This window comes from Euprymna scolopes, chromosome 18 (assembly GCF_053919585.1).
Source record: "Euprymna scolopes isolate OS-2025 chromosome 18, ASM5391958v1, whole genome shotgun sequence".
Taxonomy (NCBI): domain Eukaryota; kingdom Metazoa; phylum Mollusca; class Cephalopoda; order Sepiida; family Sepiolidae; genus Euprymna; species Euprymna scolopes.
In genome coordinates this window covers 112,584,550-112,603,841 of record NC_136499.1, presented here as the reverse complement: position 1 = coordinate 112,603,841, position 19,292 = coordinate 112,584,550, and the positions used below count along the sequence as shown (strand labels likewise).

General features: G+C 38.6%; 1 protein-coding gene across 3 annotated transcripts in view; it reads right to left on the bottom strand.

Annotated features, from left to right (window-relative positions):
• Positions 1–19,292, bottom strand: part of LOC145297770 (uncharacterized) — a 576,130-nt gene that overhangs the window by 139,002 nt on the left and 417,836 nt on the right. For all 3 annotated transcript variants that reach the window (XM_080144014.1, XM_080144016.1, XM_080144015.1), the window contains exons 49-50: positions 9,014–9,109; positions 1,926–2,129 (exon numbers count right to left, since the gene is read on the bottom strand). In XM_080144014.1, coding sequence (XP_080000140.1) covers positions 1,926–2,129; positions 9,014–9,109 — 300 coding nt within the window. The remainder of the gene's footprint in view (positions 1–1,925; positions 2,130–9,013; positions 9,110–19,292) is intronic.

The window sequence follows — 19,292 nt, the reverse complement described above, 5'->3', positions numbered from 1 at the left end:
AACGTTGCATCCCTCTGCTTGTTCTACAAGTATTTTAGTGGTGAATGCTCTGACGAACTGCAGACACTTGTGCCCCCACGACGCAGACACCCTCGACAAACCCGACAGGCAGCTAAATCCCACCCCCACACAGTAGAGATCCCTAGATGTAAAATATCTTTCTACTCCATTAGTTTCTTACCCAGAACCGCTAGACTCTGGAATTCCATTCCAGGTTCCTGCTTCCCTAACTGTACTGACATGCAGAAGTTAAAGTGTAATGTGAACCGACACCTTGCTGCCCAAATCCCTACATAGTACCCCAGTAGTTGCTGACCCTGATAGTAGCCCCCTACACCAAAGTGGCAATGTGCCTTGTTTGGGGTGAAAATGTAATAAAAAATTTTTTTTTTAAATTATCATTTTTCCTTTTCCTAGTTCGTTTCTTTTCAACAGTTTTTTTCCCTTTCATAGCAATTTTCTCTTTTCCCATCTTTTTTTATTAATCCTTTTGTTTCCTAGTTTATACTTTCAATAATATTCCCTAATTTTTTTTGTCATACGAATTCACTTAACAGTATAAATCAAGATAAAAGAAAAACCCTCAAATTTTTTAGACCATCTGCAAGAAACACCATCCACAGTACCACACCCCACTGCTAACAATGGAGAAGCATTCCTCTCTTCCATATTCCTGGGGAGGGTGTTTTGTAACTATTTCTTTGCTCCCACCTAACAATTTCTTTAAAAAAAAAAGATATTGGGGAACTTGAATTCACCCGCAGCCAAAAAAAAAAAATAATTTTTAAATAGTACGGTACCAAAAATACATAAGCATCAAGGTCCCTAGATGTCAAACAGCTATTTTAATTGTTTCTTCCGACGAACTGCTAGACTTTGGAATTCCCTCATGATATCCTGCTTCCCTTACTGTACTAACATGAAGACATTTAAATGTAATGTGAACAGATATCTCGTGCTTGAACTCCCTATAGTGTGCTGTGGACCTGGTCCCAAATTAGTAATCTCTTACATCCAAGTGGCAGTATGCTTTGTTTGAAGTGGATGAGAATAAAAAGAAAACCATGTACATATATATATGGACAGATGCTTTTCAAACTGATTTGCTATTACGTAGGTTGCACACACGTACACAAGCATTACTCAATTACGCACCAGTTATCTGCCCTTTTTGTGAATTGCAATATTGCCGACAGGTGGCGTTCTACTTCTTGTTCCGTTAGTTACCTATCTCTTTCTCTTTCTCGTCTGACTGTCCACATTAATACACACAATTTTTTTCCACATGCCTCGACAGACGTGTTATCCTCTTGAAGGTAAGGATGAATACACATATATCCCTTAAGGAACTCTCGCATACACAATGAACATTCAACGTATACTTTAATGAACAATATGTGCAAGGAACATTTTACTTCATGCATGCTTGGTCATACACATATACACATAGAAACAGCAAACATAATGAACAATATGTAAATCTACTTATGATGTCCCTTTACATTTATTTGGTAAACTTGGTTTTTATTATTGATTGCTTTTGGAACACGCAAATGCATATCTTAACATAAAAAAAAATATATATATATATGCATATATATATATATATATATATATATATATATATATATATATATATATATATATATATGTTAAAAATATACCTTTTGTTGTAAGAATATAATGGATAAACATCTGAAGAAGTTGATGGGGACAGGATATTTTTATGGAAACATAAATCGTAAAATTGCCAACACATCAATGAAACAGCTGTAATGGAAAAATCCAAGAAATAAACAAAGGTTAAAAAAAAGAAAACGTGAGTCTTTGAATTTTCAACAAAATTTTGCAATATATATATATATATATATATATATATATATATATATATATATATATATATATATATATATATATATACTAACCTCCACATGTAGGAAATCTCATTGGTAAATAATATTCATTCGGATGCCACCATCCAGTAGGTCCACATGTAAAGAGCAATGGTGCGGGCTTAGTGAGGGCTTTACCCTGGTTGCAAGTTATTTTACAAGAATAATAAGGAAACTGCTCATCAGTACAAACGGCAGTTCCCTCATAAGGGTCGTCAGGTTTCGTACAGTTCTTTTCTGGAAAAAAAATAAAGATAAATTAGCAAGGAATATGTTGATCATATTTTACAAGAAAAGATAGTAAAACATTTGAAATTAACTCATTAAGTCTCAGGATATCCACATTTTTTACCATTGAATTGAAATTTTGTGTAGCGACTAGCGCTAGGACAACAGCATATTCTTTTCATTGTTTGGACTCTCGTGTGTTTATCCGTTGACATCTTATATACTTTAATATTAAGTTCTGTGGTTTTCGGTTGATTAACTGTGTCGGATATATACTCAAGAGTCAAAACAATGAAAAGCTGTTATCATAGCCGTAGTAATGACTAAAAATGCGTAATAATAATTTTTTTTTTTTAATTAACACAGAGATTAGAAATCTAGTTTTTAAGAAAAAAAAAATCAATCATTTAATGGCCTTTAGCCTTTATCTTCGATCTACTAACTCTTTACGGATGTATTAATCCATAAAATCTCAGGATATCCACATTTTTTACTCTTCAATTAAAAGTTTGTGCAATGATTAAAAATTCGTTAGAATAATTTTATTAATATAAGAGATCGGATTTTAAAAAGAAAAACAAAAATCAATTAACGGTCTTTGGCTTCAATCTTTGATCTGTTTAATCTGTATTGATATATCACCCCATTAAGTCCCAGCAGCATTTAACCTTTGATAGCGATTCATAATATTAATTAAAACTATAGGGACCTATGGAAATTCCACAGCGGCATCTTTCAAATCTAATACATTGCTGCTGGGCATTCTGTGAACATTCAGTATGAATGGAGACCCTGCAATATTTTTTTTTTTTACATAAGCATCATCACTTATCAAGGCCTAGAGACCACTTGAGGATAAGGGTTAAGAGTGAACAGTAGTCAAATGGACAATATATTAATCGTTAGTAATGGAAATTTAGTAAATTTGTTAACTTAAGTGGAACGGTTCATTAAGAACTTGTTTATGTTGGACTTGAAGACAACCAGATTATAGTCAGCTGGAAAGCAGAAAAACGGAAGAGAGTTCCACAGGTGTGCAGTTCTAAGAAAGAAACTTTGTTCATGGAATCTATGTTTAGGTTTAGGCACAGATAAAGAGTGGGGGAATTATTGATAGTGTTTTCAGCTAGACGAGTGTTTCTTGTGAAAGTTTGGCATGGGGGAGACCATAGATTGAAGCTCAGTCGAGCACTTTCCATGAAAATAACGATAAAGCAGAGACAAACCCGCAACATCTCTTCTGTGAGATAGAAGTTGCAGGGAAGAGAAAAGGACATCTCCTATGAGGCTACAAAGTATATTTCTAGTAGCTCCTGCCCAGATATGGAAACCTTGGACGTACCTAGCTCTTATATAGATAGAGAATTGCATCAGCAGTGAGATATCTACTGGATCGATAGAAGGATCCCACCATTTCCCTTCTGTTAAAACTGTAAACGTATTTATCTAAGTAATCTGGTTAATGTAGTGTCAGAATATATCTGGTTATTACGGTTTATTTCTATTCTTATAGGAGTCTGTGATATATTACCATTGTATGGACGCCTGATGCGAACAGAAACCCTACAATATCATTATACCATTTTTGAACAGAACAGATACTACTCTTGGGTCCTAGTCAAACGATCAAGAAGGTATATTTTAGTTTCATTTAATTTTTTTTTTTTTTTACATTGCGTTTTCGATGATCAGGAGATCTTATTTATTAAAAAGGTGGATAGCAGGTGATAACATACTATGGACATTAAATTAGTATATAGATACACTAATTTAATGTTTGTAGTATGTTATCTTCTATCTTCCTTTTTAATAAATAGGATCCCCCGATCAAATGATATATAATCTGGAAACTGTGACACACGTACGTTTAAGATACTACAGTATTAATATACAAATATTGAAATTTACATTTCGCTATGAATTGGGTAATCAATGATTATTTGCATTTGAAAGGAAACTAAATCCATTTCACCAAAAATCATTCCGAGGATTCAATTGCGATTCTACCCAATATATAAATCTGTAGCAGACGAACTTGCAACAAACATAGTAGCAGGAGTTAATTCTCGTGGCTCGAGATTTGAAATCCATTTTCTCCCTGGCTTGTCCAATCACAAGCCAGCTCTCAATCACGTGACTGAGTACATATTATATGGAAAGGGTTGTCTCCTTCCCATGTAAATAAAAAGAATACTAGATAAGTGAAAATGAGATTAGGATAAACCTAGAATCGAACCTTGTAAGCAAGGTTAAGAAATGGAATGCTAGAAATCAAGTCTATTGTTAATTCTTTTAAAAATCTGAATATTAAATATGTCAGTGGAATAATGGACGATGCCAATTAAAAATATATTGTTTAAAAATAGGTTAGATTAGAATTGAGGATTCTTTTTTTTTCGTCAAAAGTGTGTAAAGTCATGTGAAAATTAGTCCCGTTTGAAAACACACTTCTTACGTCATAAACAAAGAACATTTCTTAATATAGGATTTTATGGGTTCAGAGTCAGTCAGTCAGTCAGTCAGTCAGAGAGTTGATCAGCCAAGAATTAAGAGAATCAGTTGGAGGTGGGAGCCCCTTAGAGGCGAAGGGTAGACACATTAGACCATATACATACAAGCTGAATTCCTGACGTCATCGACCGGCCGATCAGATGAATAAAACAATCACTTCTTAATAAAAATCGATTTTCCTTAATGTAATATGCAAATGACGTCACATCTTAATCGTATATTTTGCAAGAATTATGCTATATATAGAAAGGAATGAAACATTAAAGTAATGGACCTTTTGTATATCTTAATGAAATTGTGAACAAACAAACAGACAGGAATACTAATTCATACATATATATATATATATATATATATATATATATATATATATATATATACATATATGAGAGAGAGAGAGAGAGAGAGAGAGCGATATGGGGGGGCACTTAAACGTAGCTCAGAAAATGTAGTAAATAGGGGAAACATTCATTTTTGTTAAATTACCTGTAGTTTCACAAAAGATGCTGGAAGTGCTCCTCGTAGACATCTATATATTTCAGAGCACAGTTAATAGCGTTTACAGATACTGCCTGTAGATCTTCTCTGGTGATTCTCCTGATAGCGTTGGTAATGTTCTCCTTTAGTTGGTCTAGATTGTAACTATTTGTCTCGTGTCGTCATTGATCACAACCAAAAAGGTAAATGTGCTTTATTATCTTATAACGAACTTTTGTATTATGTGTCCGCCATTTATTTTAATGTTAACTGGTTAATACTCAAATCGAATTTGCTTGCAGCAGAGAGATACAACAAAGCTCACTTTTCTATACACATAGATTATGTATGTAAATATGTATTTAGTTCAATATATATATGTGTGTGTATGTGTATTTTTACGTATGCATATATACATGTACTCACACACGCACACACACACACATATATATATATATATACACATATATGTATATATGTTTATATATGAATATACATATATTTTTCTATATATGACAGAAAAAATAATTATTTGGGACCTTATACGTCTATCGCTATCCTCATAAAGGACAAACGATGGCATTTTTTTTTTAATCTTTTATAAAAAATAAATATGGGGAAGAAATTAAAATTACTGATGAAAATGAATACGATTGTAACTAAATCCTATTCATTTTCATCAGTAAGGATATAATAAAATGGATTAACGTACACACACATATATATATATATATATATATATATATATATATATATATAAAGGAGATTAGAACAATAGTCTAAAGAGCTGGTGTATTTCAATGTAACAGTGAAATTACTAGTTTAATTAAAATACAGGAAAGAGAAAGTGCTCGTTGTAATTTAGATATATAATAAGCCCAATAGGTAAATATCCTAGAGTTAATTCAATATCAAGTAATGTGATTGATAATTTAAAATTTGAAAATCAAATTATAATTAAATTAAAAATCCGTTTCATAAGAAGGAACAACAACAAAATCAATTATCTGTACGATCGTTTCGGAAAACAATGCTTTTTATTGTGGTAGACATCAAGTTACGTACATATATATATATATATATATATATATATATATATATATATATATATATATATATATATATATATATACGTTAATCCATTTTATTATATCCTTTCCCTTTCCCTCTTGCCTTTACATACATATACATACATATATATATATATATATATATATATATATATATATATATATATATATATATATAAATATATATATATATATGTGTGTGTACTTCAGAATAGTTTTTATCTAACAATCAGTTGTTATGGAAACGTGAGATTGTAGGTTTACAAATTATTACTGGCAGTAATATTCTATAAGTTATCCCATCTAAACAAGAATTGCTCGATATGCAAGATAGAGCAAATAAATTAAATTATATATATTATAATTATTATTAATTATTAAATTATATATATATATATATATATATATATATATATATATATATATATATAATTACTTCATTTACTCACATAAAATTAATATACGAGAGTATGAATTTATGCGTAAACTTTAAGTATTTACTTCAAAAGTGCTCAATACATAGGTAGAGCTAGTTAGTAATTTATAAAATATGCCTGAAGAGTCCTAGAATGGATGAAATGCGGAATATTCAGTGTAGCTTAATCGCCATATATATATATATATATATATATATATATATATATATATATATATATATATATATAAACTAAATTGTAATTCAATGAATTTCAAAAAACTCTCATTGGATTGAAATGAAGTGGTTGAGTTTCATATCAAGGAATTTTTATTATTCTAAGCAAGACAAAGAATGCTTTAGAAAATTAATCTCCTTAACCTATAGGGTTTCGATGTCTACCATCTCATCAGAGGAGAGAAAATATTAGCAAGTATTTATAAAGGTATGCACCCTATTTGCTAAAGTCAGTGAAACATGGAAAGTCAAAGTCAAAATAATAAATTTATCAGAAGTCCTGTAGCAGGAGGATTTGCAGAAAAAGGATATGAATGTTCTTTTAGATCCAGCTTGCTTGGTAAAATCCATGTTATACGTTCTTTACATCCGTTTTAAATATATATATATATATATATATATATATATATATATATATATATATATATATATATATATATATATATATATATAAAGTGTGTTGCTATTTTCCAAAGGTAGAGTAACCAGGGAAATATTGTGAGGTTAATATGTATCTCCCTTCCTCTGTGTGAAGAACTTGCTTCATATATCACCCAGTCTATATTGACGCAACACCTCCAAGAATTGTCACAGTCGTCATGATGAAATATATATGTCTTCCCATAAGAAGTGCCATCACCATCATTATATGAACTCCTGTCATCTTTAAATATGAGTCCCCTGCTACGCAACATACATAAAAGGCGAAATCAGCAATTTTTCCTTCTTCTCCCTGGCTTTCGTTGGCAGCAGACATTTTCCTTGTTTTGTGCTGACAACAGTGCCTTGATTCTGATGGTGATTATTTCGATCAATAAATTTCGTTTGAGTCGAGATATATTCATCTGAATTTAAAAGTTAAAAACCGCAGCGACTTTCTTGCCAACCTGATACATATGTATATATATATATATATATATATATATATATATATATATATATATTAGTGATGGGACGATTCCAATATTTGTCCCCGATTCTGATACAATTATCGATTTTGTACTAAATTCCCGATTCTGATACAATTGCCGATTCCAATTCTTTATAAATGTCTAAATATTTAAGTGTAAAGTTGCTATTTTTGCTAATTACCGTAAAAACACACGTTAAATGTGCAGATATTTTCTCAAACGTAAATAATCAAATAAAACGCACAATTGAAAGAATCGTTTTTAGCATTGGAACATTTTCTAATCCTGATACCGAGTCCAATAATTAAAGCAATCATCAGTGTAGGGTAACAATTCCTGTCGGTCATAAGATTCAAATGCTGCCATAAAGCCACCTTTTTGCTCTATTTGCCGAGCCTCTACCCCAGGGCCACCAAACAATTGCGATGGGAATGAAGGGAAGAACTATTAAATGCCAAATTCAGGCGAGTAAATTATGTAATCTAGAGTGTTTGCACGAGCAGAAATCGTGAACATTGCATAGACGCTAGTTGATTGCCTTAGTTATAATTCTGCAGAAAATTCCTTTATTTTTATAAAAGAATTTTATTTTAATTTTTGGCTCTTTGCTGTTGAATGAAGAACTGAATTTGAATAAAGTGAAATTTCCCCACTTTTTGCATAAACCCAGAAATTACAAATTGCCCTTTTTTTTCTTTGCTGGTGTTATGAAGTTTATGACATGAATAGCGCTGGGTTAAACACAACTTGCTTGTGCCAAGGAGTGCAAAGGTTACCACTGACAGAGATCAAACCCAGAACTTTGACAGAGCATGTACTTGCATTGCGAAGCAAGTCAGTAATTGTATTTTGGGTGCGAGCAGTTAACGGGAATTAAAGCCTCACACACATACCCTAATATAAATAGAAATGCACATGGCGATTTTTTGGAAGATAAATCAATAGAGAAATTCCGACCCTCCTTCTAAGCATAGGTAAAGAACAGGGGCGCGCCATTTGATCATGAAACCAATAAAGTCCCAATTGTCCAGAAAATGAGCCTTGCATTGTTATGAGCTTTTAGTTCTGTACGAGCTGACACGGTCAAGAAATGCGACAAAAATTTTTTATAAATCCTCCAAAAGGTCTGAGGTGCTGTAAATATGCATATTGATGCAAAAAAGCAGACATCATCTTTCACTCCATGTTCCCTCCCAGAGACGTAACACTCATTTTTCTTTTAATTTTTTGGCTTTCATGAAATTGAATTTTAATAAGGCGAAATGTCCTTACCTTTTGCATAAACTTTGAAATTACAAAGAGCCACATTGCCAGATTCATCTTTTGCTTCATATGTAACTGCATAACGACCCCACAGCACATTTGTTCCTGCAAATGAAAAAAAATATATTCACAATATATTCAACTATTAATCCAATCAAATTAATATTATTAACGTCCTACATCGCCTGAACCGGAAGTTCCAAATGGCAATATTATACAAGTCTGGAAACATAGTATTATTGGATACCATTCTTGTAGCTTCTCTGATCGGTTATAAGAGTACTACAATCTCCAGTAAGGGTGGGGGTTGGTTTCGCTCACTTTTTGGCCTTGTTGCAGTGAGGAAACACAATAAAGATGTGACACAAGGAATCACTTGGTATTTATTTAATCTATGTGCCCACACTTTAGAGGCACCCTGTATTAAAAAGAAACAATTTATTGGCAAACATCCTTATGCATAGTCATAGGCTTATATTGAAACAATAAAAAACATTAAAATTATGCAATAGAAACCCTTGTTGCTTTGGCGATGAATTGGTTGAGCTATTTGATAATAAGGCAGTTGTACGACCATCACCCCGTGCATAATTTGTATGCTAATAGGTATTTTTTAAATTTCTTCAGTGGATTATTATTGATTAGACACTAATTAACCAGATTATGAAAAAAAAAATTTGAAAAATATCATTATTTCCACATTTGAAAGGGTGCACACTTTTTACTTACAACGTTCTGGTAAATTGGTCACCCATTTTGTAACCAATAAAAACACGGGAATATCAAAACCATAGAAAGTAAAAATGACATGAATCTACCGCATTTGTAAATCAGGAATATTTATTTTGTTTTTCAAAGAAAAAAATAGAATGAAAATTATTTTTTTTTTTTACTTTTTTAAATTTTTTGTTTTTTTATGAGAATAAAGTTTCAAGTTTTTTTTAAACTTGATTTTTGGTTGATGAAAAGTGAATTTGTGGGTGTTTTTTTTATAATAATTTATTTGTTTTTATGAAAATGTGAGTTTGTGTGTATTTCTTCACAATAATTTATGTTTTTATGAAAGGTGAGGGTGTTTTTTTTTTCAAAACTTTTTTTTTTTTTAAGTATTATAAATTTCGCTACCATGCTTGAGATATGTTTCGGAATTTTCTATCCTGTTGTCAATCAAAAAGGGCAATAAAAATGACAATTATTGTGGTGTAAATGAAGAAAAAAGAAACAAGAACGACCGACCGCGTTTTTGTGTGGCTTACCTCGTGTTCATAATGAAGAAGAAAGAAACAAAAATGGCTGCCCTGTTTCTTTATATGCCTACAGGGTGACCACGAGGTATGCAAATGAGATGCTCCTGATTGGAAATAAAAGAGGAGTGATTTGGGGAAGGAGCGCATTCTGAAGTTTGATTGAGTCTTGTCCTGTGCGTTATTCAACCAGCGATTTATACCTTTTATTTTTATTAACGTCGGTTTTTTTCTACACGACGCTTTCTTTTTTCCCCCCTTTGTCTTTACTGTTATTTTTAACAGTTGTTTCTTTTTTTCTTGGACTTTTTTTAACCGTCTTTTTAACGGTTCGGCTATGGCCGCTTCGGCGTGCCAAACGCCTATTGTCGTCACAATGGAGATGGAGAACGTCGCAGCTGCAACAACGAACCCGTGGACAAAACCCCCAAAAGTCGATATTAACGTCACTGAATTCGTTGAGAAAGCAAAACAATGCCTTGATCAAGTTACTGACTCAGGACTAATTGTCAACATCCCGAAATTAGATGAAATAAGGAAAAGGTGCCTAACATTATTTGTGGTAGACAGGAAGACCAAGAAAGTAATAAGAGCAACCGTGGACATAATCATCAATCTACTGGCAACCGCAGGACTTAGACCTTTACACGTCATAAAGTGCAAAGGTTACAATACCTGGAGTGCACTCTTTAACTCATCACAAGAGTGCCTCACTATTTCCCAAAAGGAAATAATTACCCAGCAATTCATCCTGAGGACGGAATACCTAGGGAAGCGACGCACGACAGTATCGGTCTTCCATGTACCACACCACGTAGATGGCGAACACCTCGGTGCCTTTTTCCTGAAGTTTGGGGAAATGGTACACATTGAAGTTGACGAATTCCACGGGGTCTGGTCATTCGACATACTGCTGAACAAGGAAGATTTCGTAAGCATCCCCTTCTTCCTTGAGGTGGGTGAAGAAAAGTTGCCCATCATAGTGGCCGGCAGGCGACCTACATGCTGGCACTGTGGTGAGATCGGACATCTCACATCAGATTGCCCATCAAAAAAGCCCACTCCTAACACAAAGAAAATAATAGGTGAGCATCTGGGAGCCAGCACATCAAAAAGTGTACCCAACCAAACTACCAGCGAAACAACCAACACCAAAGACGAGACCCTCAGAGGAGAACCATGGCAGATCGCCCCTGGGAAAAAGACCCCCGGACGTGTTTCCCTCGAGCAGATGAGAGAAGAGGCTATGCTGCAACACGACCCAGGCAGAGAAAAATACATAGAAATAGTAAATCTCAAGAAAAAACTGGACACCAAAAAACAGACACTCCAATCCCCATGCAAGTCACCTCCTTCCAAAAATACCAGACTCATCACTACACAGTCCCCCGCAACATCCAAAACTCCTTCCCCTTTTAAAATGCCTCCTCCAGTCACAACTCCTGTCCCCTCCAAAATGCCTAAACTAATTCCACTAAGTCCTCTTAAAAAACATAAATCCCCCTCTCCTGTACCAGCCACCTCTAAGTCCCCTCATAATACTCCTCCTGTATCTCCAGTAAAAACCCCTACTAACCCTACTAACACATATACTGACATGGACACTACCCCCTCACCTGAACACAAAAAAAAGACCCTCTACCTCCCTGGAAAAGATATTTGCATCTTAAACTCAGCTGCCATAAATAATAACAAGAACTTTAAAGGTGCAGACCTCAGCAAACTAATTGATTTCAGGGAGGTAGGGGGGAAGCTAATAGACATCCCCACCAATTTCCCTAAAGCTAGACGCATACTAACCGTAATCAGAAAAAAAGAAGAGGCAAAAGACCTATGGCAAATGCTGGAGGAGGCAAATAAGGCTTTCAATATTTCCCCTCCCCTAGCCATATTTAAAGACACAGATATTAAAAATCTAAAAAAATGTTGCGTTGGGAGGGTCCCGGTAAAAATGCACCCCTCCCTGTATAGGATAGTAAAACTAACCTATCCCCTGCATGTCGGCGGTATCTCTCGTGACGGACTCATCGATACTGCGATGGGTACTTATTCCCTCACGAGAGCCGTCGGCATGCTCACGACCGCGATGTTCGTTCCTGGTTCCCAACCCTAAGGCACCACCATGGATCTCAAGCTTGCTAGTTTAAATATCCGAGGGCTAAGGGCCGACTCGCGCAAATGGCGCTTGAGTTTGGACCTGCAGCACCTCGGAGTGGATATCTGTTGTGTGCAGGAAACCCACCTTATTCCTGGTGACCATTTGAGTGCACTGTCTAGGACCTTTGAGGCTTACTCAGCGCACTATAATTCTCGCTCGAGAGGGATTTCCTGGCTAGTTAAAAGGTCTCTAGATGCGTCGTGTGACCTGTGTTACTTGGATCCGGAGGGAAGACTATGTGTTTTGGATGTTACCATAAAGGGTAGGGCATTACGTCTTATTGGGGTTTATGCGCCCAATAGCCATTCTGAGCTGGCTGGTTTTTTTCGGCGGATCGAGCAGTTCATAGATGTTTCCAGAACGGTTATCTTAGCGGGAGACTGGAACGCCGTCCTGGATCCCGAGTTAGATCGATTTGGGTTAACATCTAGGGGAACTAACAGAGATCGGGATGCTGTTTTATTTCGTGAATTTGTGGATAAGTTTGATCTTACCGACAAATTCCGAAATGAAAAGCCCCGTGACTTAGTGTGGACTTGGACAGGTAGAGGCGGCTCCGATTCGATACAGCTCTCGAGCTATATCGACCGGTTCTTAGTTAGGCGAGTCGACGTAGGAGTATTGGATTGTCCAAGTTTCCACAACATAGTTTACTCGGATCACAGACTTGTTCGTGTACGGGTAAACTTAGATAGACCTAAGCCTAGATTAGCCGGTTACTGGAAGCTCAACACGTCGTTGTTCGATGTGAAAGGCTTCCGTGACGGGCTATTACTAACCCTACAGCGGGAATTGACGGGGGCAATTATTGGGAATAAGTGGTGGGTAAAAGTTAAGGAAGACATTAGGTCCTTTGCTGCTGACTTTAGCAAAAGACTCAATCTAGATTCTAGGGCAGCTAAAGTGACACTAGAGTCTAGACTAGATCGGGCGGTGGAGGAGGGGGATAGTGCTAGCGTTAATATAATTAGGGCTCGGCTTGCCTCCCTTGCTGAAAAGGAGCACCAAGCCTTAGCGATTAGGGCTAGGTTAAAAAGAATGCCCCAGGAAGCAACAAACATGGCCGCTGAACTGCGTGCAGAGGAGCTTAGGCAAGCGGCTAATAGGCACATCGCTCGTGTCACATTGCCGGACGGGCGTACCGTGACCACAAACCAGGGTGTGCTGGAGGCGTTTAGATCCCATTTCCAGGAGCTTTTTTCCATGGAACCCGGTCTGTCATTAGAACAATTCGACACCTATTTGGCTGACTTTTCTCGTCTTTCGACGACCGAAGCGGCTAGGTGCGAAGGTGGCATAACGGAGGATGAAGTCATTGAAGCCTTAAAGCGGGTCGGCCTTAATAAGTCACCGGGGATCGATGGTCTTCCCTACGAAGTGTATTTGAGGTTGTCGCACATCTTTGTCCCTCTACTGACGGTTTTGTTTAACTCATGGTTTAGGAACGGTTCAATCCCCAAGTACTTTACCATGGGTGTGATAAAACTTGTCCGTAAAAGCAAAGATGGTGGGGATGGGTTAGGTAATTTCAGGCCCTTAACGATGCTTAACGCTGAGTTAAAGATTTTGGCCAAGATTCTCGCAAATCGTCTGCAGCTTGTCCTGGCGCATCTTATTAGCCCCGAGCAAACGTGTGCCGTGAAGGGCAGGACAATCCAGGATAACTTGCACTCGATACGCCTGATGATAGAAAAAGTCGACACTGAGGCCGCGCTGATCAATTTAGATCAGTCCAAAGCCTTCGATAGGGTTGACCATCGGTACTTGGGGGCTGTTTTATCGGCGGCCGGTTTTGGCCCGCAATTTCGCTCTTGGGTTCACCTTCTCTATGCTAACCCCGCGGTGATGGTGGAAGTAAATGGGAAGAGGTCGAGACCCTTCAGTTTGTCACGTTCCATTCGTCAAGGGTGCCCGTTATCACCCATGCTATATGTGCTTGCGATCGAGCCATTTTTGCGCAGGCTAAGGGTGAATCCGGTCCTACGCGGAATCACTTTGCCAGGTGTGGATGCCCAGGCGAAGTACTCCGCCTATGCCGACGACGTAACTGTGCTTGTAATGAGCAGTGCTGAGATTAGTGTCGTCGGTGTAGAAATCAGATTGTATGAAACGGTAACAGGGGCCAAAATTAACTGCGACAAGTCTTCGGGTTTGCGCATTGGTGCCTGGAGGGGTATGCCCCTTCAGGGGCCCTTTAGTTGGAGCGATGGGCCTTGCAAGATACTCGGCGTCTGGTTTGGTCCTGACCTCCAGCTGGAGAAAAATTGGTCGGAGGTTCTGAAAGCGGTACGGTCTGCAGCTTCACGATGGATCAGTAGAAACCTTTCATTAAAGGGGCGAGCGGAGGTGTGTAATACTCACATCTATCCAATCGCTATTTATCGTCTATCAGTGCTTCCAATCCCGTCAGATACACTGCTATATTTGCAGAGGGCTCTTTTCAACTTCTTATGGCTTGGAAGGGCCCCTAAGGTCTGTCGCGATGTCTGCTACCTACATCCTTCTGAAGGCGGTCTAGGTATGCCAAACGTGGAGATTCGGCTATACACGCTACGGCTCTACTACCGAGATCGAATGTGCACACAAGATAGGGAAAACGGTGGCCTCTGGATGGAGGACACCAAGAAAGCCTTCCCGGCTTTGAGAGGGGTGCACTACTCCGAGGGGGAGGCACACAGGTTGCCCCGAGGTGAATGTCCCTTCTATCGCGAGTGCCGGCGCGCACTGAAGTCCCTCTTAAGAGTGAAGGAAAGCCTCTCTAACACTCTGCTGTTGTCCCGAAAGGCATTATATCGGGTTTTAGTGAGGGGATCCGTAACGGATGTCATTGGTGGGAGGCTCCCTTTGACGAAGGAGCAGCTCCGCTCAATCTGGCCTTGGGCGCCTGGGTCAGGATGCCTCACTAACGACGAGGCTTCCCTGACCTGGCTGGTAATTCGAGATGCTCTATGGGTCGGTAAGAGACTCCACTCAGCTGGCTTGGTGGATTCGCCTATTTGTAAACGGTGCGGCGATGAGGACGAGACTTTATGTCACGCCTTCGTTTATTGTCGCATCGTGGCGCCGCTGATTGAGTTTGTTACAGGTCTCATGGTTCGCATACTAAACACATCCTCATTAACCTTGGTTCCTATTAATGTCTGTAGCAATTGGGCTCCGACAACGGATAAGCTCAGAAAAGATTTGTGTTTGACCTTGCTAGCTGTGATGAGAGGTGTTATCTGGAACACACGTATGAAAGTGGTCTATGGATCTGAGGACTTTGCTCCCCTCGACCTTATACGACTCTTTCGTCATTATTTAAAGGATCGTATCAAGGCCGAGAGAGTTAGACTCTCTCCGTCAGACTTTGTTGAAAGGTGGGTGTCAGTTGCGCGTGTGTGTCGGGTGAGAGAAGCAAGTCTTGACTGGTTCTTGGATGTTCCTTAGGGAAAGAATTTTGGGTGACAGGAACGAACGTCAGCCCTGACTCGTTTTTAGTCCAGAGTAGGTCACGATATAGGCAAGAGTAGGACCATTATTTAGGCTTCTTTGTTCATAACCTAGCTAGTGTGTGATAGCGATCATTAGGCCCCTTTTGAGTTTGTCCCTGCGTTTTTTTTTTTTTTTTTTTTTTTAACCCCACTCCCCTCCCAAATCAGGTGACAGATCGCTTGATTCGCCAGAGATGCGGGTTCCCTTTCGAAGTTTTCGTAAGAGGTGTTTTAAATAAAGCGTTCGGACCCGCATCACCCTTTCCACTGGTGAATCGGTGCATCTGCCATAGTTTAACAACGGGGGGGTCTTTTGTTACTAATATTGTAAATATCTCATTTGTATCTTGTATATAAAATTTTTATCTTCCCAAACCCCCCCTTTTCTTATGGGTTTTAATTAGGTTATCATGGTATGATGTTCTTATGGTGATTGATGAAGGATGTATACGCTGATGGATGTATAGTATGAATGTGGTATTATGGTGTAAGTAGAGTGAAAGTAGGAACTAGTTAGGTTAGATTAGTTAGCACTAGTCAGAGAAGACCGTCCTTTCCCCTCCCCCATCTTCGGCCTTGTGCCAAATTTTTCTGTAAATTTTCTGAAAATAAATACCATTCTGAAGTTTGATTGAGTCTTGTCCTGTGCGTTATTCAACCAGCGATTTATACCTTTTATTTATATTAACGTCGGTTTTTTTCTACACGACGCTTTCTTTTTTCCCCCCTTTGTCTTTACTGTTATTTTTAACAGTTGTTTCTTTTTTTCTTGGACTTTTTTTAACCGTCTTTTTAACGGTTCGGCTATGGCCGCTTCGGCGTGCCAAACGCCTATTGTCGTCACAATGGAGATGGAGAACATCGCAGCCGCAACAACGAACCCGTGGACAAAACCCCCAAAAGTCGATATTAACGTCACTGAATTCGTTGAGAAAGCAAAACAATGCCTTGATCAAGTTACTGACTCAGGACTAATTGTCAACATCCCGAAATTAGATGAAATAAGGAAAAGGTGCCTAACATTATTTGTGGTAGACAGGAAGACCAAGAAAGTAATAAGAGCAACCGTGGACATAATCATCAATCTACTGGCAACCGCAGGACTTAGACCTTTACGCGTCATAAAGTGCAAAGGTTACAATACCTGGAGTGCACTCTTTAACTCATCACAAGAGTGCCTCACTATTTCCCAAAAGGAAATAATTACCCAGCAATTCATCCTGAGGACGGAATACCTAGGGAAGCGACGCACGACAGTATCGGTCTTCCATGTACCACACCACGTAGATGGCGAACACCTCGGTGCCTTTTTCCTGAAGTTTGGGGAAATGGTACACATTGAAGTTGACGAATTCCACGGGGTCTGGTCATTCGACATACTGCTGAACAAGGAAGATTTCGTAAGCATCCCCTTCTTCCTTGAGGTGGGTGAAGAAAAGTTGCCCATCATAGTGGCCGGCAGGCGACCTACATGCTGGCACTGTGGTGAGATCGGACATCTCACATCAGATTGCCCATCAAAAAAGCCCACTCCTAACACAAAGAAAATAATAGGTGAGCATCTGGGAGCCAGCACATCAAAAAGTGTACCCAACCAAACTACCAGCGAAACAACCAACACCAAAGACGAGACCCTCAGAGGAGAACCATGGCAGATCGCCCCTGGGAAAAAGACCCCCGGACGTGTTTCCCTCGAGCAGATGAGAGAAGAGGCTATGCTGCAACACGACCCAGGCAGAGAAAAATACATAGAAATAGTAAATCTCAAGAAAAAACTGGACACCAAAAAACAGACACTCCAATCCCCATGCAAGTCACCTCCTTCCAAAAATACCAGACTCATCACTACACAGTCCCCCGCAACATCCAAAACTCCTTCCCCTTTTAAAATGCCTCCTCCAGTCACAACTCCTGTCCCCTCCAAAATGCCTAAACTAATTCCACTAAGTCCTCTTAAAAAACATAAATCCCCCTCTCCTGTACCAGCCACCTCTAAGTCCCCTCATAATACTCCTCCTGTATCTCCAGTAAAAACCCCTACTAACCCTACTAACACATATACTGACATGGACACTACCCCCTCACCTGAACACAAAAAAAAGACCCTCTACCTCCCTGGAAAAGATATTTGCATCTTAAACTCAGCTGCCATAAATAATAACAAGAACTTTAAAGGTGCAGACCTCAGCAAACTAATTGATTTCAGGGAGGTAGGGGGGAAGCTAATAGACATCCCCACCAATTTCCCTAAAGCTAGACGCATACTAACCGTAATCAGAAAAAAAGAAGAGGCAAAAGACCTATGGCAAATGCTGGAGGAGGCAAATAAGGCTTTCAATATTTCCCCTCCCCTAGCCATATTTAAAGACACAGATATTAAAAATCTAAAAAAATGTTGCGTTGGGAGGGTCCCGGTAAAAATGCACCCCTCCCTGTATAGGATAGTAAAACTAACCTATCCCCTGCATGTCGGCGGTATCTCTCGTGACGGACTCATCGATACTGCGATGGGTACTTATTCCCTCACGAGAGCCGTCGGCATGCTCACGACCGCGATGTTCGTTCCTGGTTCCCAACCCTAAGGCACCACCATGGATCTCAAGCTTGCTAGTTTAAATATCCGAGGGCTAAGGGCCGACTCGCGCAAATGGCGCTTGAGTTTGGACCTGCAGCACCTCGGAGTGGATATCTGTTGTGTGCAGGAAACCCACCTTATTCCTGGTGACCATTTGAGTGCACTGTCTAGGACCTTTGAGGCTTACTCAGCGCACTATAATTCTCGCTCGAGAGGGATTTCCTGGCTAGTTAAAAGGTCTCTAGATGCGTCGTGTGACCCGTGTTACTTGGATCCGGAGGGAAGACTATGTGTTTTGGATGTTACCATAAAGGGTAGGGCATTACGTCTTATTGGGGTTTATGCGCCCAATAGCCATTCTGAGCTGGCTGGTTTTTTTCGGCGGATCGAGCAGTTCATAGATGTTTCCAGAACGGTTATCTTAGCGGGAGACTGGAACGCCGTCCTGGATCCCGAGTTAGATCGATTTGGGTTAACATCTAGGGGAACTAACAGAGATCAGGATGCTGTTTTATTTCGCAAATTTGTGGATAAGTTTGATCTTATCGACAAATTCCGAAATGAAAAGCCCCGTGACTTAGTGTGGACTTGGACAGGTAGAGGCGGCTCCGATTCGATACAGCTCTCGAGCTATATCGACCGGTTCTTAGTTAGGCGAGTCGACGTAGGAGTATTGGATTGTCCAAGTTTCCACAACATAGTTTACTCGGATCACAGACTTGTTCGTGTACGGGTAAACTTAGATAGACCTAAGCCTAGATTAGCCGGTTACTGGAAGCTCAACACGTCGTTGTTCGATGTGAAAGGCTTCCGTGACGGGCTATTACTAACCCTACAG